This window comes from Gadus macrocephalus, chromosome 2 (genome assembly GCF_031168955.1).
Source record: "Gadus macrocephalus chromosome 2, ASM3116895v1".
NCBI classification, from domain to species: Eukaryota; Metazoa; Chordata; class Actinopteri; order Gadiformes; family Gadidae; genus Gadus; species Gadus macrocephalus.
Window position 1 is genome coordinate 1,584,735 of NC_082383.1, and position 24,314 is coordinate 1,609,048.

Sequence of the window (24,314 nt, forward strand, 5' to 3'; positions counted from 1 at the left end):
CAGTCAAAGGCCTAGAAATAAATTACAAGAAATGTGTATATTATTACCAGCGGACTGCGATGACGTCATCGACTATCTGCTGCCCTCTAATGGATCATTCGAGAATCGTCGGTTGAAATAAAATAATACCCTAACCACGGAAATTTACCATCTAATTTCCAGGGTTTTGGACAAAATTGGTTGATTGGCCGAGTTAGAAGAGCTACTTCGAGAGACTAAAGTAAATACATTTATCTAAATAGCTCTCGTAATTAATATTTTGCAAGCACACGTCATATCCCGACTGCACAACCGGAAGTTGATCCCGAGCATTTCCTTGACGACGTCCCTAGCAACCAACCACAGTGAGAAATGGCAAAGGTTATTGGTGCAAAGAAAACTCTGTGGCAACAAGTTTGCGAAGGTAATGTATTACAAAAACCAAACAAAACGATAAATAACCAGTGGTGAAGGAGTTAAAAAAAAGTAATACTACTTGGTTGTATTTATTAAGAATATGAAGATGAGCTTCCCAGTCCTCCCAGCGACGGATGGACGGACACTGCGTCCATCAGCACGCACGTCTCTCAGTTCAGCGCCAGCAAACACTCCCCGGTCTACTACGGGCTCACGACAGCCAAGGTCAGATAATAACAAAATTAATATTGCCAATATTGTTAAAAATAATAAAAGAATGGCCTCACTTGTCATGAGATAATTGTGATTAACCAATTGTTTGATATAGGTTTCTGTTGACGATGACCCTCTGAGGAACTTTGACCCTCTTCTTGGCCACCCTGCCCTTGCTGGCTACTCAATTTTGAGCAACGCTCCAAAGCCAAGAGTATCAAGTCCGAAGTGCATTGCGACACCTCTTATGAGTCCCCCAAATCTCCAAGACCGTAGGTTTGCTCTTCCTGAGTCCTATCAATCTGCAATTCCTTCTTAGCAAATGGCTTATGTGCGTGTGTGTGTGTGTGTGTGTGTGTTCAGGTCCCATCACTCAGTACTTGGAAGAGATTGTGTTTCCTATCTTGCTGCCTGGATTAGAAGCCATGCTCCGAGAGGCCCAGAAACAGAATTGTTTCAATGTAGGAAAATGCCTCTCTAAACCGAGAAGATACCAGCCGACCAATTATCCTGCTGCAATAAATCAATCTTAATCATTGAAGAAAATATGCATTCATTACAAATGATCCCATTTATAAATGTGTCCTCAATTGGAATCAACCGATAGTACTGTCATTGTTTGTTTATTTTGTTTGTGTTTCAGAGGAAGGTAACAGCTTTTAACCCATGTGACTTCCTGACAGAGTGGCTTTACAAGTGGGTTCTCTCTCAGTTATACTTTCCCATCGCCAGGGACTTTCCATTTAAACAAAACGGGTTCTTTGTCCTACTTTTTGCAGCCCAATAGTGTTAATCGACAGCTAATGTAAATTGCTGCAATCAATCGTCTGAATTCCATATTCTGTGTTACTGTGATTCATAAACTTAAAATGGATACATATTGATGTAAATATTGATGGAAGCCTCACAAATTGGATTGCTGTAACATTTTAACTATTTAGTAACATTTGCTAACAATCTGGGTTTACCAATTGCGTATGGTTTTTCACCTAACTGTTACTTGATTGCATTGTATACAATTGTATGTACTCACCGCACTGCAACCAGGCTAGAGAATCATATGCTTCCTCTCCACAGCCATAACCCACACAGACGAGAACAGCCGCCTGTTGGCTTCCAGGATATCCCCTTTGTGAAGGACGCGCTCCTCAAACAGTGAGTGAAATCACTCACTCCCTCATTCAGGCACACACTCGGGACAAACGGGATATAATAGTTTGTCAATCTGACATTTTGTTCTTCAGATTTGCTGCTCAGCAGTAAAACACTCTGGTGCTCTCTCTCTCTCCCCGTTATCGTCACTCTCACTTTGACTTTGTTTTTCCTCTATTTTAGTCCAAGGCCTCCCATCCCTCTTTCCCTCCTCCTGAGTGAGCACCAGGCAGCTATTATGATCCAGTCTTTCTGGAGGGGATACAAGGTAGGTCAGGCCAGGACACGGATAGAGACAATGACCCGCGAGCACGCACGCACGCACGCGCACACACACAGAGAAAGGTCCACAATTCTCATGAACTGTAGGTCTCAAACTAGCGGTGTATTTAAGTGCATGTAAAATCGACTCCTCCGAGCTTGCTCTGCTACTGAAGCCCTGAAGCTCTCAGAATTCATTGTGCATGCCCCCTCCGATCAGCCCTAGCCTGAAGCCAGAGTATGAAACGATGGGTTCACGACTAAGCTCACATCGTGCCCTGCTGGAGCGCCCCTTGACGTGGAGAACAAATGCACAGGGGAACAGAAATGCATTACATAACATTTCCACCATGTATATGAGGTAGTACTCGCGTTGTTGGATTCGGCCTGGATGATGCTATACCGAACTGCGGTAGACATAGTCTCGGTACCAGCAGTCCTACTCGGTTATAGAAGAACTTTTGGGGGGAGGGGGCACAGAGACTGAATGTGGGGGATGAGGCTTTCAAGAGAGGGTTTTGAATATGCGTAATTCTACAGTAGCCAGACTACACGCAATTGATTTCAAACCTTTACACACTTTAAAAAAAATTGTCAGTACTACTGCTGGCCGACTTTGTGTTGACCAATCACGCGCTCTCACATATCCCCGCCTCCTGCAGTTTAATTAGTTCCACCAAAATGGCGCAAAAGATAGTGACCCATCCCCTATCCGTCCGTTTATCACTTATGTACGCGTGTTCAGAGCGCTGGCTGCTGCTGCTGCTGCTGCTGCTGCTGCTGCTGCTGCTGCTGCTGCTGTCTCTGCATGCACAGCGATGAGCAGAGCTGTTGTGTAATCCCACCGGTTCCCGTCCAAATCCCTGAATCCTTGCAGCCTGTGTTCATTCAGCGGCTGTTATGTCATCACAAAGGCTGGGGGCTTACAACGCTGCCAGTATGTGTGGGTGGTCTGTACCAGAGTGTTTCGCACCGGGTTATAAATAGAGAGACACACACACACACACACAGAACCTTCTGTTCACGAATGCTTTCCCCAGACGGGAACATCAATTTAATTTGATTAATTTGACTGTTTTATATGTATTCTTTTTATTTTTTTTGGACACCATAACTGATTTCGTTGATCAATATGTGTCAAACTAAAAGTTATCCAGGGAAGGTGCTTCCTTTTGTTTGTTTGTTTGTTTGTGTTGCCTTGCAATGCGTCTTACCTTTGTGTCACTTGCAGCCTATCTGACTGCATGTATTTCACGTGGCTATGTCACCAACAGGGGGCAGCACTATCCCTCAAAATCTCCGGTACTTCATTTCACCTCTGCATCGGTAGATGGCGGTAACGCGTCATTACACCGCCGTTGTGTTTTCCCTGCACTCAAGAGTTTGAGGAGGGCCACTAATAGCACTGCAGCCCCAGACCGACCGGGATGTGTCAAGACAAAACAGTAGAGTGGGGAGATGGGGATAACTTGGCTGAGAAAGTGCAAGCTTAGTTTAAAAATGTTATTTTGGACGGATGGAGGGATGGAATAAAGAATGAATGATGGGATGATGAATGATTGATGCGGGGAAGAAGTGAGGAGAAGGAATGCGACCATGATGATGACGGCGATAATGAGGATCGACAATAATACTGAAGTATCATCATTATTGAATGAGCCTTCAATTATTCAACCTTTCAGACTCGCTTCTCAGACGTTAACTCATTGAAGGATTTAATGAGGTATAATGAGAATGACTAGTGATAGTGTGTGTGTGTGTGTGTGTGTGTGTGTGTGTGTGTGTGTGTGTGTGTGTGTGTGTGTGTGTGTGTGTGTGTGTGTGTGTGTGTGTGTGTGTGTGTGTGTGTGTGTGTGTGTGTGTGGTAGTAGGATATTGTGGGAACTGGGAAGGGACAGATGCAGAGCTCAGTGAAGCCTGGTACTAGGACTCTGTGGTGGTGGTGGTGGTGGTGGTGGTGACTGCTACATAACTACCTTGGCCCCAGAAATGAACAACAGCCTAATAAATGGTGGGGCCAGTCAAGAGGACACAAGGACTTCAGGAGCCCGGGCATTGTTCTGAACAGAGCGCCATGGCTCACTGAAGGTGTGTGTGTGTGTGTGTGTGTGTGTGTGTGTGTGTGTGTGTGTGTGTGTGTGTGTGTGTGTGTGTGTGTGTGTGTGTGTGTGTGTGTGTGTGTGTGTGTGTGTGTGTGTGTGTGTGTGTGTGTGTGTCGCTCTGCTAATCTGAAGGAAAATCCTCCTGCTCTCATTCGTCCTCTTGTCTCCAACTGCTTCCTCTGTCTCCGTGACCAAGTGTTGTCTTCAAGACCCAAGCCTGCCCCCTTTCCCTCCCGTTCTCTCTCTTTCCCACCTCTGTCTCTCTCTTTCCCTCCCCCTTTACTCTCACTGAATCTCTATCTCTCTTTCCCTCCCGTTCTCTCTATCTCTCTACCTCTGACTGTCTCTCTCTTTCTCTCTGTTGCTCTCTGTACATCTTTCTTTTTCTCTTTCTTCCTCTGTCTCTCTTTCCCTCCCTTTCTGTCTCTCTCTTCCTCAGTCTTTCTTTTTCGTTCCCTTTCTCTCTCTCTACTCTCTCTGTCTGTCTCTCTTTCCCTCCCTTTCTCTCTCTACTCTGTTTGTCTCTCTTTCCCTCCCTTTCTCTCTCTTTGTATCTTTGGCTCTCTCTGTCTCTGTCTCTGTCTCTGTCTCCGTCTCTGTCTCTCTCTCTCTCTGTGTACATCTGTCTCTCTCTCTGTACATCTGTCTCTCTCTTTTTCTTACTTTCTCCGGTTACGCAACGCAGCTTGACGCAGCACCCACTGCAGTGTGTGTGTGCGTTTGCGCGTGCGAGCAGTCAGGAGAAAACTATTTTGGGGTATTTTTGTGTATTTACTCGTATGACTGCTTTTCCTCTGTGGCGCTGAACCGAAAAGACACACACACACACACACACACACACACACTCTAATCCAACGCCCTCCCCCCAAAACAAACGTTCACCCTGGGACTCTGCGGACCCTGACGATCTCAGCACTAATTCTAATCCACTTATCTGTCGCTCGGACTGTAAGACGAAAAAAATACTCTCTCACACTCGCTCTACCACTGACCCGCTAAGATCTGGAAGGTTCACTCCAGGAGCAGATCTGTGGCAGCTGAGGGATGAAAAGGAGTTTCAATTAGACACAGCCCCATGGCCATAGCCCATCACAGTTCAGGGTCAGGGCACCCATATAAACCGGTGCTGTTGTGTGCGTGATTGTTTGTATTTATATTCATGGCAAGCGTATCCCAGTTTCCCAATCCCAGACTAACAATAGCCTGGGATTGTCAAGGCAAAGCGGTCGTTTTCTTTTGCCGTTGCTTTTTCCTCGTTTGTTTTTCAAACTGCAATGTAAAAAAATGTGGTCGTGTTGTTACAATAAATCCCAAGAATGCCACTTCCATCTTGGAGATCTCTACAAAACCCCCCGTAGTGAGCGGTGCGTGCGTGGGTACAGCCTGGTCCCTGCCAGGATGGGGAGGCTGCTGTTGCGGGCGGACACACTGATGCCTCCTGAAACTAGGCCAAGTCACCCTGTCTGTTTGGGTCGTCCTCCACGGAGAATCACACCCTCGTGCCAGCGCACCGCCGCTCTCTGCCCCGCACGCATCCTCCTCATGCCACTGCGCCAATGATTCCTCTCATACTCGCTCACTCGCTCACTCACTCACTCGCTCACTCACTCACTCACTCACTCACTCACTCACTCACTGGCTCACTCACTCACTCACTGGCTCGCTCACTCACTCACTCACTGGCTCACTCACTCACTCACTCACTGGCTCGCTCGCTCACTCACTGGCTCGCTCACTCACTCACTCACTGGCTCACTCACTCACTCACTCACTGGCTCGCTCGCTCACTCACTCGCTCACTCGCTCACTCACTCACTTGCTCACTCGCTCACTCACACGGCATTCACCTCCGTTAAAGTGGGTCCTTGATACCAACTGAATCCACCCCGGGGGGGGGGGGGGGGGGGGGGGTCAGGGGGTTGTGTGTGAAGAGTCAGGTCAGTGAGCGGTAACCACGGCGATGGAGGAACACATTATGCGGGCCGGCGTGGTCGTCATCAAAGCCGCGCTTGACGCACAGCAGAGCCTGCGTGAACGTCTGTCGCCCTGGGGGCCCCTCGCCCAGACACCTCCCCCCTCCTCCCTCCCTGCCTCCCTCCCTCCCTTTACCACTGCCACAGATACAGAGACACAGGGGCTCTCTGGTCCCTGGGTTGAGAGGGGTGATTTCATTACGGTATGTTGATTTAAGTGGAGGAGACGGAGAGACTCGCCCACTCACCGGTGTGAAGATGTTCCATCTCTTTCCCCCCATTGTATTGATTATAGGTGAACAACACTGGGCCGAGCCATTTAATATAGCCTCGCTGAGCGAGCGCTAATAGCCGTGAGTGCTAACCCTCTGTGGCAGTGTGTGTGTGTGTGTGTCCGTGTATAGCCAGATAAATGGGGGAGTTTAGACGAGAGGGACAGTGTAAGGGACATGGTGGGGTTGCAGCCAGCCCCTCCTCCACACACACACACACAGACGCACACGCACGCACACACACACACACACACACACAGGCTGTGAATGTAGGGAATCTAGACACACACGCAGGGTGTGCATGTAGAGAATCTGGACGAAGTGGTCTTCTGGGTCAGTTCAGGTGTGCGTGTTTGCTTTTGGCAGTCTCCTGAATGCGTCGCGTGTGATGCGTGTCCCAGGTCTCGTTTAATGAAAGACACCAGGAAGGATACAGCAATATGGTGCCTCTCCTTCAGTGGCTTATGCCGTTATTGTCTGTCCGTCTGCGTGTGTGTGTGTGTGTGTGTGTGTGTGTGCGTGTGCGTGTGTGCGCAATGCGCATGCATTGCGCACAGATTCAATATGTGATGTTTGTGTGCGTGTCTGGCATGCATGTGCCTCTTCAATTGTTCCGCTGCCATTCTCATCTCTCCATTTCCCATTTTGAATAGGACAGCATATACATGATGGCACTGAGAAAGAGACGCGCATGGACTGTTAAATAGCACTTATACTCCCGCATCAACATACCTGAGAAGACACTGCTCTGACACACAATCAATTTGGATCAAACACTTTAATTACGCCAACTACGCTGATCTGCCTGGTGCATACACACTCACACATGCACACACACACACATACACACAGCACACACAGACAAAGACCGACAGACGGACAAACATGCGCACAAAGACACACAAATGCACACACAGACAGAGGCCGACAGATACACATGCACACACAGACAGACAGACAGACACACATGCGCACAAAGACACACCCATGCACACACGGACAGTCACAAGCACAGTATTTGCAATACTGTGAAACAAGGCATCGCCCATGCTAACTACCTCAGGCAGCATCAGCACACACACCCCAAACACGCACACACACACACATACAAAAGCACACACACAAACGCCCCGGCTCACCTGAATCATTATCTCAGAGATCAAATAAAGAGCTAAAGCCTCAGAGATTTACTTCCTCAGGCAATTCTTATATATTGGGTTTCACATTTATCCGTTATGAAAGCATCGTTTCATGAATTATTTGAGTAAAATTTACGGCCATTACGGTATGATTCTTTTTCTTTTAACTAGAAATTTGGTATGCCTGGGTGGTTGAGCTAATCGAGGGGAAAAACACAAAACTCTGAGTGGTGAAGGAACCACACAAACCCCAGACTCTCTCCGAACACACACACAAACACATTGCTGGTGATCTTTGACCCCTCATTTCCATTTCACCGGTATCTGCCGTCAGCACAGAGAGCTGACAGGAGACCCAGTGAAGGACACATTATTCACCGTTCCCGGGGGAAAACGGTGTGGAAGAAAATCATCACGAATCATTGATGTTCATAAACCCTTGACGAAGCCAAAAAACAAAAGATATGAATATGAAGAGAGATCCCTAGAATATTGATATCCAGTGAGAACGGATTGTGCTTGCAGCACTATGCGATATACTTGCTCTAGTTTTGTTTGTTTGCCTTTCTGCATGCGTTTCCCGTACGTTTTAGAACTCTAGTGTGCAGTGAGGCTACCATAGATGATGGCATCAATGCTAGCCGTTATGGCCCACAATGCTACCCTCTGCGAGAGAGATTGACTCCATGTAGGAAGCGCTGCAGCGAGATGAAGGTGGCTGAGAGGAAAGACAAGCTAATTAGTGTACAAGCAGGAGGCACCCACCCACTCGCATCAACACATTGGTACAACGTCTCTCTCTCACTCTCCCAAACACACGCGTTCAAACACAGTCACACACTGGCCAAGTGGAACTAAGTGCCTTCGCACATTTCACACTTCTACATTGGATGGCACATTAAATATAGCCCTATTCTATAATCCCCGCCCTGCCCCCAACCAGTCATGGTTGCCTTTGTTGAGATCTGGTGCACTTGGTTCAAACTGAGCCGTAATCTCAGTTTATCTGTCAAACATGCACTGCATTGGTTTCACGAGATTTGAAACGCTCATATGTAAGCCAATCATTGGGTGTGTTTTGTGTCCTATTGACCGGGCTATTGACACAATCATTGCAGTTGCATTGCGGTATTGATGGTTTGGCATGTGTTACCTCAGCTTGTGTGTGTGTGTGTGTGTGTGTGTGTGTGTGTGTGTGTGTGTGTGTGTGTGTGTGTGTGTGTGTGTGTGTGTGTGTGTGTGTGTGTGTGTGTGTGTGTGTGTGTGTGTGTGTGTGTGTGTGTGTGTGTGTGTGTGTGTGCTCACAACAGGTCCGGCTGCACCCGGAGGTGCAGGAGCTCCGTCAGTGGCAGCGGGAGCTGCGGGAGGAGAACCGTGACATCGCCAAGACCGTCCAGCAGTTCTGGGCTCTGCAAGAGAGCCGAGGTCAGGACCCCTTCTACATGCGCACACACACACAGGTTACACAGGCAGGCATGCACACGCATACATACACACACAGACAGGCAGACTCACACACAAACACACACTCACTCACATTCACGCACACTCACTCACTCGCACGTAGACTCACAAACACGCACACACACACACACACACACACACACACACACACACACACACACACACACACACACACACACACACACACACAATGACTCCTATCTCCTCTGTGGTAGGCCGTAGGGTTGAAGCACAACACCATTGATCTCAAAGCTTCTCTGCCCCTAACCTATCCCCGGAGACACACACACACACACACACACACACACACACACACACACACACACACACACACATACACATACACACACACACACCAATGCATACACACACACACGCACACATACACACAATCCTAACCAATGCATGATACACACACTCTTGAAAAGCTGTATCTGCTGTACATGCACAAGGAAGCGCCTGCACGCTAAACAAACGCACCTGAAAGAGTTCACACACATCGCGTGCACGGCAGACAGCGGGGCTTTGAAGTGAAAGCACTGAGACGCCGACGCTGAGAGAGAGACAGCAGGAGAGAATGAGGCCAGAGGAGGGAGAGAGAGAGAGGGGGGAGAGAGGGAGAGGGAAGAAAGAGTGAAGGCGGGGAGGGAGATGTCTGCAGGGCTCAGGGTGCGTTTGTGTGACGGAGAGATAGAACAAGTGGGGGGGGGGGGGGCGGGAGGGGGGAGGTGAAGCTTCAGAAGGAAAGAGAGCGAGAGAAAAGCAGCAAGGTGTGTGTGTGTGTGTGTGTGTGTGTGTGTGTGTGTGTGTGTGTGTGTGTGTGTGTGTGTGTGTGTGTGTGTGTGTGTGTGTGTGTGTGTGTGTGTGTGTGTGTGTGTGTGAGAGCTTAGAAGAGCAGCTGGGAATGCAGGCTCATGCCCACTGGGGCTGACTGGCATCCCCTTACACACACACACACACGCATGCACGCACGCACACTTACACCCTGATACCCACACACAAACACATTCTGTATACGTGTATTGCTGAAAGAAGAATGAGGGATTGGAAGTGTGTGTGTGTGTGTGTGTGTGTGTGTGTGTGTGTGCAAATTTGCTCCTGTACATCAGACAGGGATAAGTTCTGACTATTCTGTAGTTCTCAAAGGAATACCTACCTTTCTGTCTCTCTCTGTCTCTGTCTCTCTGTCTCAGTCTCTCTCTGCCTCAGTCTCTCTCTGCCTCTCTCTCGCTCTCTCTATCTGTCTCTCTGTCTCAGTCTCTCTCTGCCTCTCTCTCTGTCTCTCTCTCTCTCTCTCTCTCTTTCGCTCTCTGTCTGTCTGTCTGTCTGTCTGTCTGTCTGTCTGTCTGTCTGTCTGTCTGTCTGTCTGTCTGTCTGTCTGTCTGTCTGTCTGTCTGTCTGTCTGTCTGTCTGTCTGTCTGTCTGTCTGTCTGTCTGTCTGTCTGTGTCCCTCTCTCTGTCTCTCTCTCCCTCTCCTCTCTGTCTGTCTGTCTGTCTGTCTCTCTCTCTCTCTGCCTCTCTCTATGTCTCTCTCTCTCTGTCTCTCTCCAAAAAACATTGACATAATTAACAATTGAGGGGCGAGAGCGGGACACAGTCGGAGGGGAAGGAGACGGCAGGGAGGACCTGTTTGAGGCCAGGAAGCGCACTGGGCGGGGCCAGGTCGCTAGATGAACTCCTACACAGAGACGGGATGGCAGAGAGAGAGAGAGAGAGAGAGAGAGAGAGAGAGAGAGAGAGAGAGAGAGAGAGAGAGAGAGAGAGAGAGAGAGAGAGAGAGAGAGAGAGAGAGAGAGAGAGAGAGAGAGAGAGAGAGAGAGAGAGAGAGAGAGAGAGAGAGAGAGAGGAGAGAGAGAGAGAGAGAGAGAGAGAGAGAGAGCTGATCCCCTAACAGCTGACCCGCCCGCTCTACTTTGACTGCAGCAGAGTATCACATGACATCACCGTGTGATCCGACCCCTCCCACCGTTACTCACCGCGCAGAATCGGTCATGGAGGAGATGGGTGGGGGGGGGGGGGGGGGGGAGAGACAGTGAGGGAGAGAGAAGTGAAAAACAACGTAGGCTGCATCTTGGCGGCCAGAACAAACACATGGTGAAACAGCGGGAAGGTCAAGAGGTCAGGCCTCGGTAGACGGGTGCTTCGGTCCGCAGCTCATGAATCACGTGCGGCCTCTCCTCGGACGCTGAGGGACTGCTGTGGTTTACCGACGGTGACTAACCCTCACACAGAGATAGGGACGCGTCTCGTTTGACGGTCCGCATCGACAAAATATCGCCACTTATCATCGATAGTCTGTTTTGCGTGTTGTCATCGTGTTTATTGTAGTACTGTAGTAGGCTATTGGGCTGCACATGCCGCATTGTTTACTTTGATGTGTTCTCAGCTTTGCTAAACAGAAACGGGCCAATTCAATGTGGCTCGTTGAATAGCGTATTGTCCTATAGTATATAGTATTGGTAGCCTATTGTTTAACCACGTAGCGAGGTCGTGTCATGCCCTCTGACACAAGAATAACTTCCAGCACTCCCAAAATGTTTATTCATAGCCACAAGCTTTGCCATTTCTAAATATATATCCATATAGTTAGAAAATCCATCTATATTTAAACGGGGGGGGGGGACAGCTCCAGTCGGGGCCCCGGGCCCCCAGAAACAGAGACCCCTGGTCCACGGGCCACTGGCTTTTGAACGAGAGTGCAGAACGAGGCGGGCCGCCTGCTCGATGCACATTGTTGTCCGTCTAGCGTAGCTTAGCGTAGCTTAGCGTAGCTTAGCGTCCGCGCTACATCCAGACATCAAGGCTATTGTGTGACACGGGCAGCTGACAAAAGGGCAGCCCGCCACAATGGGCCCCGCAGCTGTCCCGGGGGGGGGGGGCACGTGGCGGCCCCAGCAAGCGGCCGAATCATGGTTTGTGTGACTCGGTTTCTTGTTTTTTGTTTTCCGTCCCCCTGCCCCCTTCTCCAGTGGGCTCGGCGCTCGTCTCTCTCCCGGACTGCCCCGGGACCCGGACCTCGGGCGTGGCCATCGAGGTGGTCTCCCCGACCCCCCAGGGCACCGCGGTGCACACGCCCACCGTCCCGCCGACGGCTGAGGGCGGCCTCGCCCCCCCGGGCCTCCCAACGCCGCCCGCCAAATTCCTGACCTTACGGGACCAGGGTGGACCGCCCCCGGCCGTACCCGACCAGGGTGGGCCGTCCCCGGCCGCACGGGACCAGGATGGACCGCCCCCTGCTTCCACGTCCGCCTCATTACTTGGAACGCGTAACCTGCCGTAGAGCGCCATAACCCCCAGCAATAGGTGCCATTAACCGCGCCATAAATCGTGCAGATCAGTCACAGGCTTGAGGCTGTGAAGTTATTGCCGGGGGATGTTAGACTAGTTGGGGGGATGAGGGGAACATGTCATTAAAGGGCTGTGAGTTAATGGGACACGGCTGCTGGGGATTTATGAGCTGGTATCCGTGACTAATTCGTTGAGTGGCTGCCGTGGCCTGTTTTGACGGATTGCTCTACCGGAGTGTGTGAACACAGAGTGGGACACACACTCCGTCTGATGACTGTACGGAGACAGCACTCACCTGCGGTACAGTGGGGAGCCACTTTCATATCTGCTGCTTTGAATTGTATTTTTTTTTAACGGCATGAAGGAAGTGAGGATAGCGTTCCCGCTCGGCTTCAGGAAGTGGGTTCAGCCAGGTTCTGGGTGGCCCTCCTGGCCATCCTGTTCCCAAGGAAGGAGAAGGGCGCACTCAGTGGGAAAGTGTGAATCCGTGTGAGGAGACAGAATGGAGGTTCTGTGATGTTTGGCTGACAACTGTCCATTAAACAGGATTCCACAAGATCACAAGATCACACAGAAAGCTGTTTCCAGGCCTTAATTTACCAGTACAAATATACGATCAGATGTCCTTTCTTATTGCTAACCTCCCAGTCAAAGCTGTCAATTGTATTATATCCTGATATATGTTGGTGTTTTAGACATGCAACGTCCACTATATACAGGACGCTTTATGTATCCATTCATCTTCCATCTTGGTCCTTCGCCTTTTTAATGATATTTACATGTTTTCTAGTGAAGAGTTCGTCATGTGACTCCTGCCCGATCCCTCGCCTGCTGGAAAATGCAACGTCGTCCTTTGTGCTTCAAACCCGCTTCAATCCTGTTCCAACCGAGAAACGTTCAAAATAAAGACATGGACAAATCAGCGACTTGACTGTGCAATTCCTCGTTCGCATTAACACTAAGCAGGTTAGGACGGTGATTAAACTTCAGTGGGTCAGACTACCTGAACCAGGGGGAGAGTGCCTTCCTGGCACGTTTTCCACACTCCCTGGGGTCTCTCCATGCTCCATATAAGGACACTCTGCTACCTGCCTCCTCCATCATTGCTTTCTTTAGTAGGCCTACATCTTCCCCTGTCTTACCCATGCCATATTAATCTCCCTCTGTGGCTGGCCGGGGGCGAGCTCATATATCTGGTTCCTCTGCAGGTATCGGGATGCCTGAGAAACAGCTGCTGTAGCCCGAAGCGCGCGATAAAGAAAAAAACGCTTGTTTCGTTTTCTGGGAGCCGACCGGACATCTGATACGGAGGGCGCCTGCTGACGCTGAAACCCATGTGTCGTCGGGGGAACGTGCGCGGCGGGGCGACGGAGGGTCTGGCCGAGAGCAGCTCGGAGATGACTTTCTTCGTCGGGACGAGAGGTGAGTCACGGATGAAGAGGGAGAGACAATCGGGCGAAGGCCTGGTGGTTGGTTAAGTAAACAGGAGCCCCAGGGTGATCCATTATTTAGAGACTGTGAGACGAGTCTCTTGGGGAGGGCTTCAGTACAGCAGATATGGCCTGTCTGAGGATCTCGGAGTGGGAAGCTTCAAAGCTGGAATATCTGTTGGTATTTAGAGATTCTGTTTGTTTAGGATTTAATAAATGTACTCATGATCGTGCCAGTAAACATCCCTTAAGGACTAGTTTGCTTAGGGATTCTATCCAAGACCGGCACCAAAATATGATACCCCTATATCCTTGAGTGGAGTTGTTACCTTGTTACCTTGTTACCGTGTCACTTTGTTAGGTTCACACGTCGGACCGCGCAAAGAGAAAAATAAAGACCACAGCCGTTAAAAGTTACCTACAAACATGACAATTTTATTGAACTTTTTCATTGAAGTTTTCATATATATATATTTTCATTTTTTTGCCTGGATCAGTTACAGAAACAAAGTGAGTTCACCATTTTTTTCTTCTTCGTCTAATCCGGGGGGAACGAGTTCTATACATAGGCATGCTGTGTCACTGCACTCACTGTCACAGCTGTGGAAACTAGCATCACCTCCGTCAGCTGCCGCACCCAGCACCCCCCCCCCTCCTGTCATACAGGGCAGTCTGATGGCAGGGTGATCCCTGACCATGGGTGGGGAGCAGGGACTAACCTAGTCAGACCTACAGGTAGGATAGGGAGGTCAACAGGACCGGGGAACGATGAATGTAACACTTAAGAGAACTGTTGTGCAAAACTCACAAATCTCACCATAGTATGTTGTTGTTGTTTTTGTTTTTTTGTTTTTTTTCCCACTCACAGCCTAAGTTCAAATTGTCTCTTCGTCGTTCTACCCCCCACTCCGCTGCCTTCAGTCGTCGGCTATGAGAGTCAACCGACCGGCGATAACCCAATTCCCCTCGACCGCCTGATTCCATTTCCTTTTTTTTAAAAACAAATCTGAAATCTTGGCTTCCTTTTTGTTTATGTTCAGGAAAAGACGCACACACATTGATAGATATATATTGAACGGTGTGATCTCGTATACACTGAAGATATGATTGTAGTCACAAAGCCTTTTTGACATAAATAGGATCGGTATTCGACAGCATGGCCTGAGAAAAAGGGCTTCACATGTAGAAGTGGTGAATGGGCATGCACAGATAGGTAGTCAACGAGTGCAAAAGATCTACAAAGTCACGGTATCGTAGTATTATTTTTCTTCTTTCGTGTACTCCGAGTTTGAGTGAAAACATCACAATATGTTGGATAAACCTTCCTCTGGTGTTTTCTGGGCCGTCAAACGGAAATCTCCTCTCTGTCCGTCCGGTTTCCATTTCCCCGAACCCCGACCCGTTCTGGGGGCCCCCCCAAGAGAAGACCGGGCCGCAGACCCTAGTTCTGACCCTGTACGGCCCCAAATGGAGAGCTTGGGACGGGCTCGTGTTGGGGTACGAAGCAGAGCCCCCCCCCCCCCCCGTGGAGGACCCCATCGATGACACAATACTGTAGGCTGAATGCCCTCCCTGGTCCCCCAGTTCGGAGGGGCGGAGGGGGGGGGTGGGGTCCACTGGTAGGAGCATAGGGCAAAGGTCAAGGGTCGTTGACCTTCGCGGCCTCCTCGCTCCCTTCATTATATTACAGACTGTGCCGTTGCCGGCAGCACAGAGTTTGTGGAGCATCACGGTTGATAGAAGAAAGAAAGAACATTAGATGTTACGTCGACAGAACACTGTAGTCACGACGGGTCATCATGGGACTGCACTGGGGTGAAACAATACTTTATCAAAAAATAAAAACCAGATCGGAACCTCCCAAGTCCTCTTTTCTTGACGGTTAAACACAGTCAAAATTAAAATCATGTCCAATCATTTCCAAAAACATACCCAAAATAAAATGGATTCAAATCAGTAAAAAGAAAAAGACACAAGAGAAGGGAAAATTCAATGTGAACAGACACAAAATGTCTGAATGCAAAGCAATCCAACGAAAGCAGTAGTGAGGACGTACAGTGTTGTGTTGGTGTCACCGCTGAAAACTAAACTTAATGTACACATTAATAAAATAAAAAAAGTCAGTTAGGTGTATAGCACGCTTTCTGTACACAGTTCACCCAGCGGGGAGACGCTGTCACCCAGCTAGTGGACTGGGAAGGATGGGAGGAGGGGAAATGGGAGACTCGAGTGAAACCAGAGTCTTTCTTGGCACGGAGACGCGCTGGCGCAGGGAATTCTGCTTTCTGTTGTTTTCCCCGTAGAAACATAGACGGGGGGGGCTTCTTTACTTCAGGAAGTAACACACGCACGCACACGCACACATACGCACACACAGAACCATACATGTGAATACGCACACTCACTCACTCTCATCCCACACGTGTAAGGGCATTCACTACCTTCCTCTCACTCTTGACACACATAAAAACGACACTTTACCAGCTCTTGATCAACGTCAACACACACACACGCACACTGCCAATGTCACGGGAGAAGCACTGAGGCTAACCTCCGGTCACTGTACTCCTCCCAGCTGTCCTTCTCCTCTTCCTCGCCTTTAAGAACAGTCACATCTGATCTGCCCTCAGTCCACCTCACCCTGTACAACCGGAGCCCACTCAGGCTCCGGTAAACGGAGACCGCAAGGAGTCACCAGGCCTCTCGCTCTCCCTCTGCCTCTCTCTCTCTCTCTCTCTCTCTCTCTCTCTGTCTCGATGTCCTTCAACCATACTTAATGGGCGGCTCTAAGTTCGGCCAGCGTGTGCGTGTGTGTGTGTGTGCGTGCGTGTGCGTGTGCGTGCGTGCGTGAGTGAACGGCCCGTCAGCATGTCTCCACGTCCCGCTGCGAAGGAGGAGATGAATGTAGCACCAAATAAAGCCGACCCTGACTGTGATCCCCCCCCCCCCCCCAGCCCTCCCTCGCCCCCCACCCCTCAAAGACACTGTAAGAATCATCCAATCTCCCAAATTAGATCTCCCCTTCCTGCCACACCCCCCTCCCCATCGACCCCGCCGTGCAGACGACCCTGGTTCCTTCAGCGCTCGTCGGCTGATGCGAGGCGACGGCCTCCCCGGGCTGCTCCAGACAGCCAATGGCCACTGGAGATGTGGGGTGGGTGGGGGGGGGGGGAGGGGGAGAGAGGAGAGCTCCATGCCTCTATTCTCCCAGCAGTCTGACCTAGATTCACAAAAGAGCCACTGACTGACACCTCTCTCGTCCAATCAGAACCCCGGCCCGACGCAGGCCTCTCTGATGTATCGGAGAGGCAGGTGATTGATTGTTGTTTTTGTACACGCTGAGAGAAGTGTCAGGTTTAGAGGGGTGTGTGTGTGTGTGTGTGTGTGTGTGTGAGGATGATTGCCAGTTATAACATATTGGACCGAGCACAGAGTCCAAGTGTGACGGTTGTCCAAAGTAGAGATGAAGGGGGTATGAACACATAATAAGCACTCACTCTCAGTCAGAAACACACACACACACACACACACACAGCTGTGCCCTGTGCGTACCCAAGCAGGAGTTGTGGTTGGAGGACAGAGCCAAATGATTCTGATTCATGCGCCAGCATGTCATGGGTCTCCAGAAAGGATACTCACACTGTGGTAGCAATCGAGAGAGAGAGAGAGAGAGAGAGAGAGAGTGCTAGGGAGAGAGAGAGAGAGAGAGAGCGCAAAAGATTTCACAGTTTTCGATAGTGCTTACAGTGCGATAGTCTCGGGAGAAGAGGCTAATCTTTTTCGGAGCCAAGTCGGCCTTAGTATTTGTTTCAGGGTTTCAACCCTCTCTTTCTGGCTATTTTTCGCGGAGCAGCCAAAAGGTGTTTTACAGCTGTGCTATAGGTGAACTACAGGTGCCACTCAAGAGGATGCGACCCCAGATCTGTCCCCGCCCACCCCAGGGTGACCTAGCTCTACCCACTCCACACACATCAGGCGTTACTGGCGGTCGGCACACACAGCAAATGTCAATCCTGCGGACCAAGCACAGAAAGTAAAGGGGTTCGGGCAGTGTGTGAGGGGGGGGGGGGGGGGGGGGGGGGTAGGGCTGGTTGGTGTCCATGATTGAGTCCGTAACAACCGAAAATCCCTCAAGGGTCTAGTCATTCCTGCTCCTCCTCCTCCTCCTCCTCCTCCTCCTCCTCTGTCCGTTTCTCTCTCCTTTTGCTTCTTTCTTTCTCCCTCGACTTGTTCAGCTTCATGCTCACCACAGCTGCCTCCCAGTGTAGGTTGGAGGGGCAGAAGGGACCTGGGGGAGAGAGAGGGAGGGAGAGAGGGAGGTAGAGAGAGGGAGGTAGAGAGAGAGGGGTAGAGAGGGAGGGAGAGAGAGAGAGAGAGAGAGAGGGAGGTAGAGAGAGAGAGAGAGAATGTAATGCTCTGTTTCTCGCTAGTAAATACAAATGCATCTTTACACCCATGCGCGTGTTTTTTGTCGTTTCATTTACTGCAGGCCACCAGGCATTTACACGGCTGCAAAACGCCGAGGTGTTGCGTGTACACAAGCGCGCACATACATCATTCATACGGCGCCATGCTTAATGCATCCGCCACCGCGTTCGCTTTTAACGCATGCTCAGCGAACGCGGCGAACTCGGAATAGTCAGACGATGTGACGGTTTCGGGACTTGATCTCCCAACCCACGCAGCCTGAGCGTTGGCCGGTCCCTGGCCTCAGCAGGGTGGACCTCCAGGCGGAGGACCGCAGGGCGGCGGCGGCGGCGCCGAGCCTGGCCAGGGGGGTTATTTATAACGGCAGTATCTGGGAGGCAGTCACCTGTGCCGGCCCGAGTGGCCCATTCATCCTGTGGCCACTGTGGGGGCCTGACAGGCTTCTGGGCCCACCCCCATCACTCACTGAGGGGATGGCATCGCAGCTTAATCGCACGCGCACACACACGCAAGCAAGCACACACACGCGCACACACACACGCACGGGAGCCTGCGTCATCCACACACAGGCGTGCACCGGGCTCTTTCCCCTTTCACAGACAAACACAATCGGTCCGAGCGTGCCCTCAAATACACATGTGCGGCGCATTGGACGATCCAATGTCATTCACACACAAGAACACACAAACATGCACACACATGCACACATCCAACATCCAAGATGTTGGATGTGTGTGTTTTGCATCCGACTTTTGCGTACATTGCCGAACGTATTTGTGTGTGCGTGTTTTGTGTGTGAGTGGCATTGGATCTTCCAATGTGTCGCACACATTAAGTGTGTGTGTCTGTCTGTCTGTCTGTCTGTCTGTCTGTGTGTGTGTGTGTGTGTTCAAATGTGTGTGCGTTTGAAAGTGTATGTCCGTGCGTTTGAATGTGTTTGTTTAAATGTGTGTGTGTTTAAATGTGTGTGTGTGTGTGTATGTTTAAATGTGTGTGTGCGTTTGAATGCGTGTGTGTGGGCGCCCATGCGGTTCACTGCGGCGGAAGCGAGCGGGCGGGCGGGTTGCGGCGCGTTGAGCGGCGTGCTGAGCGGCGTGCTGAGCGGGGGGGTACCTGGGTCTGTGGTGCAGTACTCACCGCTCCCCCGTTCAGGATCATGGTCATCTCGGTGGGCTGGTACACGTTGCTGCGGAACGGCGCGCTGGGCCGGGCGCCCGTGCTGCCGTTGTGGTGGCTGCCGGCTCCGCCCCCTCCTCCTCCTCCTCCTCCTCCTGCTCCCCCACCCCCGACCAGGCCGGGGCCGACCCCGCCCACAACGCCCGGGACTCCGCCCACGCCACCGCCTCCTCCTCCTCCACCCGTTCGCATCCCTGGAGGGGAGAGAGAGGAGGGAGAGGGGGAGGGGAAGAGGGGAGAGAGAGGGAGGGAGAGAGGGGGAGGGGAAGAGGGGAGAGAGCGGGAGAGGGGGCGCGGAGAGAGAGAGAGAGAGAGAGATAGAGAGGAGGAGAGAGGGAGAGAGGGAGGGAGAGAGGGAGGGAGGGAGGGAGGGAGAGAGAGGGAGGGAGAGGAGGAGAGGGGGAGAGAGAGGTTGGAGAGAGTCAGATGTGTGTTGGATGTGATGGCTGCTCTGACGCAGGACGGTCATGAATCATCATGTCCTCTTCCTCGTCTCGTGCCTAACGATGATGACTGTGGAGGTAATCATCGATCCCCAAAGAGCCGCCTTGTCCCCCAGGGGATCATCCATCAACGAGCACTGGGATGAACACCTTTTGACCATTCCCAGTGCTTCTTCCCAGTGCTGCTGCGGCTCAGACTGGTGGCTGTGAATCTGCTCAGCATGGTGGTCTCAAACTGCTGGGTCGCGTCCCATAAGTGGGTCGCGGGGGTGTTTTTTGAGTGGATCGCAGATCACATGGCTTAACTTAATCTGAAGAAAGAAACCCATGTCTTTTAGCCATGTTTCAATGGCTTACTGTTTCATCGAGTTTAGCCCCTATGGTTGTAGCCTTTCCCTCTATCCATATCTCAACAGTACAGGAAGGCATTGTTAATCACTGCAATGTTGGTAAATATACTTTTAATTATAGGGCTTGACTAAACGAGCAGTGACCCGTCCTGATGCTGGACTAGAAGAGGACCACTAGCTTCGCAGACGCCTTTTGTCAATATGCTGACAAAGACTGTTGACAGTGGGCCCCCGGAACCCAGTCGATGGGGTGTGGACCCAGTGAAGCCTGGTCCCCCGTCGCACCTCCCCGTACGCCCCCCCGGTCCTAGCTAGCGAGCCCCCGCGGCGCGCCGGAGCGTACCTGGGGTGCCCTCGTCGCTGTAGCCGTAGCCCTGGTTCTCCACGAACTGCCGGTGGGACAGAGGGATGTCCTCGTCGAAGCTGGTCTCCCGCAGACGGGTGGAGGTCTGCGAGGTGTCAAAGTAGTCCGGGGCGGTGGGCTGGGGCGGGGGCCGCATGCACAGGTGCGCCTCGGGGATGGCGTGGAAGAGCAGCAGCAGCCAGCCCTGGGCCACCAGGGCGATGGCCAGTGCCGGCTCGTCCCACTCGGGGGAGCGGCCCAGCCAGGCGTTGCCGTAGAGATAGAAGCCCACCCAGGCGGCCCACAGCAGCAGCGACAGCAGGCAGGTGACCAGCAGCCACGCCGCGTGACAGCGCCACTGCCGCGCCTTGCCGCAGAGCGCCAGCGCGGCGGCGGCCAGGGCGGCCAGCAGCAGCGCCAGCACGTAGCTGCAGGCCAGCGAGAAGTCCACGGGCTGGTACTGGCAGGCGGCGCGGCCCTCCCGCAGCACGGTGAGCAGCAGCCACTCGGCCGCGATGATGCCCTGCACGGCGCTCAGGCCCAGGGCCAGGCCGGTGAGGGCGCCGCCGCCGGGGCTGCGCCGGCCGCCGCCCAGCCGCCGCAGCCGCACGCCCTGCGCCAGCAGGCAGGCGAAGCACACGGCGAAGAGCAGGCCCCAGAGGGCGCGGCGCAGCACGCACAGGGACTCGTCGCGCTCCACGAGGTAGGCGAAGCTGAGGCCGAACAGGCCCAGCGCGCCGAGCAGCAGCAGCAGGAGGGGCCCCACGCCGCTGCGCTTCTCGGCCTCGCCGATGCCCCGCAGGCGGCACAGCAGCGCCAGGGCGAGGAGGAGGGACACCAGGGCGCCGCCCGCCGCCGCCGACTCCACCGCCACGCCCCACACGGCGTCCAGGTCGCACAGCAGGGTGTAGGGCCGCCCCAGGCCCCAGCCGCAGCCCCGCGGCAACGGGCCCGACGGGTCGTCGGGGTCCTGGCCGCCGGCGGGGCGCCAGGACGCGGCCAGCGCCCACGCCGTCAACGCCAGGCGGAGGAACGCCATCGCTGAGAGAGAGAGAGAGAGGGAGAGAGGGGGAGAGGGAGAGGGAGAGGGATCGAGAGAGAGACAGAGGCCAAGAGCGAGGGCGAGAGATGGAGACAGAGAGAGAGATTTAAAAAGATAGAGGGAGACAGGGAGTGAGAGAGACGGAGAGTGAAGAACACAAAACAATGGAAACACCAAACAGAGAAGAACAATGAGGAGAGCGGGAGAAAGCGGGGAGGGAAGCAGGGAGCAGAGGGAGAGTCAGTGTGATCTTAGAGCAGTCAATAATCGCCACGGTAATCATCTAGCCGCGAGGCTCAGCGCATGTGATGGGCATGTCTGCGTTTCAGAATAACACAACGCAACAAAGAACGGCGTCACAACAACATGGCTGGAGCCTTGCCGCGCGCGCACACACACACACACACACACATACATACACATACACATACACATACACATACACACACACAGTGGCCTGTACAAATGTGGCTAAGGGGAAGTTAGAAAACCCCGGGTTGAGTATGAATTATAGTCTTAATGCATTTAAGTAAAATGCATTTTGGCTGATAAGATTTATCGTAGCCATTTATCTCGCAGGAACATAAATGTCCATTATACCAGTGAAAGACTTGTAAAAGCTGTTAAGAAGGGAAACACAAATCTCATCTTTTATATGACCTCACTTGAAATTAAAGTAAATACATCAAACAAAATGTTTTAGTGATTTCCACCGAAATGAAATCTAAACACTTTTTCCATGATGGATTTATTCTGATTACATTAGTCCGCCTGTATAACTCAGTTAGTCTCAAGGCCTCGGTCATTGGCCGTCAGACAAACAGCTGCGCTATCAGACAACTTTTCACGATAAAAAAACGCAAAGGGAGTGCAGAGCGAGAAGAGGAACTAGTTTGTTTTCACCCTCTCTACCACGCAGCCGGACACCTAAAGGTCCCGGGTGCTGCTACAAACACCCATCTGGAGGACCATATGCATCGCACGCCCACGCCCACGCACACAAAACATACACAGACACACATGCTCGCAGACACAGACACAGGCTCACACGCGCACGCACAGACACACGCACAGATACAGGCGCGCACACAAACACACACACACACACACAGAAATGCGCACGCACACACACGTGTGTACACACGCAAACAGACACACATACCACACACACACACACTTGAGGGGGTGCAAGAGACAAGTACAACAGCTGAGTACAAAGAAGAGAATCAATGTCTTCCTTGACCTCCACAGCCAAATATCCTCCCGCCTTAACCCATGAGCCAGACACACACGGAGAGAATCTCTCTCGCATGCAGACTTTTAGTGCCGCTAGGCTTATCGCATAAACTGCGAGAGCTCGTCAGGCTCTTATACTTGTCTCTCAGAGTGGCTTTGATGACTTGTATTCCGTGTCGCAATCCAGGCTCAGATACACTCTGGGTGTTCAGGAGGAAGCCTGGTTACCAGTAAACAACAACGCCGCCTTCTGCAGCTCATCGCTAACCTTTACGGGGCATATTTTCCAGTCGCTGTCAAGGCTTAGTGTACGTACTCATCATCTGTATGGAATCCTAACATTAGAATCTCTCGTCTCCCACACGCACACACACACACACACACGGGCCGACCGCAGATCTACCGGAGGGTCCCTGTGTCTGAGTGTGTGTGAGGGTGTGTTTAATCCCTGAGATTCATCAGACTCAACAGCAGTTTGCTTAGGCCCCATAACTTCCAGTCAGCGAAGCCATCCAGAAATAACCAGTAACACGATATTTACATGCCATGTGAAGACACTGGATAGCCTCAGCCAACACACATCCTCCTCATTCTGCTCCGAGCGGGCGAGCGGGCGCGGTGAGGTGAAGTTCGCCGTTGCACCGGGACAGAAAATAGAGTCCAGGAGCAAAGGTCGCGACCCCTGAGTGACTCCACACACAACCTGGGGGCGGGACCAACGAGAACAGGCGGCCCCTTGATCTAAGAGTCCAGATTGAGAACACGATTATGAAGACGGTTATTCACTGACATTATGGGGAAAGATTGATTTTTATGTTCGTTTTTGCACAGAATGCCTCAATATCTCTCGAAAACAAGTAAATCTTTTTTCAGAGTTGGCTAACGTTAGCTCAACCACGAGCTGTGTATCGGAGCTTTGGTGTGTGACAACACAAGGCTTCAAACGGTGCCACAACAAAAGCAAAAAACACATTTCTACTATAATCTTTCTGTTTCGGTTTTCGGGTATTAACGCGGTGGGGGGCAGCGCATATCGTAATCGCTCTCCAAATCTGCTTGATCGACCCGCTCTAGTCTAAAGTCGGGGGGCAAAACAAGACGCTAAACTCCCTGGAACCATACCTTCCCTGGCGGGGGAATAAGAGGATTTGCCACGGGAAGGAATGCTAATCGACCTGCAACTCAAAGTGCAGGCTGGGGATGATGAAACGGTGAGCTTTAGGTTATGGAACGCCGGGTCCAGCGCTTAGCCGGGTTCGACACACCACATCAGACACACGTGGACTCGGACCGCCTGCACCTCACGGGGCAGACAAACGGGGGATATTGGGGGCAAACAGGGTCCGAATCGTGCGGTCGCCATGGCAACGTCTTGATTAGAAGGAGGGGGGGGGGGGGGGGGGGGCGAGGCAGGGGGGGTGATTCTCTCTCTACTTCCTCCCTCTCTCGGTACGTGCACATACACTCGTTCCAGCAATTACAGCCCAAGCCTTTGATGCGGTCGTCTTGAAATGGACTTTGTTTGCATTCACCACTCTCAGTTGTTGTTGTTGTTGTTGTTGTGGACAGTGTGTGAATTGCTCTTTTATGCATTTTGCAAAGAGGC

General features: G+C 51.7%; 2 protein-coding genes across 3 annotated transcripts in view; one reads left to right on the forward strand and one right to left on the reverse strand.

The window, feature by feature from the left end:
* Positions 1–52: 52 nt before the first annotated feature.
* Positions 53–13,183, forward strand: iqck (IQ motif containing K). The gene is made up of 9 exons (XM_060070504.1): positions 53–403; positions 494–621; positions 725–881; positions 973–1,070; positions 1,253–1,305; positions 1,687–1,764; positions 1,945–2,029; positions 8,819–8,933; positions 11,942–13,183. Exons 1-9 carry the CDS (start codon positions 352–354, stop codon positions 12,250–12,252), a joined length of 1,077 nt encoding a protein of 358 aa, XP_059926487.1. The 5' UTR covers positions 53–351; the 3' UTR covers positions 12,253–13,183.
* A 914-nt stretch (positions 13,184–14,097) lies between these two features.
* The window catches only part of gprc5ba (G protein-coupled receptor, class C, group 5, member Ba), a 10,807-nt gene continuing 590 nt past the window's right edge, over positions 14,098–24,314 (reverse strand). The window contains exons 1-3 of one of the 2 annotated variants that reach the window (XM_060070346.1): positions 20,431–24,314; positions 19,232–19,488; positions 14,098–17,978 (exon numbers count right to left, since the gene is read on the reverse strand). The exon at positions 20,431–24,314 is cut by the window's right edge and continues 590 nt beyond it. In XM_060070346.1, the coding sequence (XP_059926329.1) occupies positions 17,934–17,978; positions 19,232–19,488; positions 20,431–21,469 (1,341 nt within the window). In that variant the 5' untranslated portion in view covers positions 21,470–24,314 and the 3' untranslated portion in view covers positions 14,098–17,933. The remainder of the gene's footprint in view (positions 17,979–19,231; positions 19,489–20,430) is intronic. The other variant, XM_060070355.1, reaches the window with a different exon arrangement.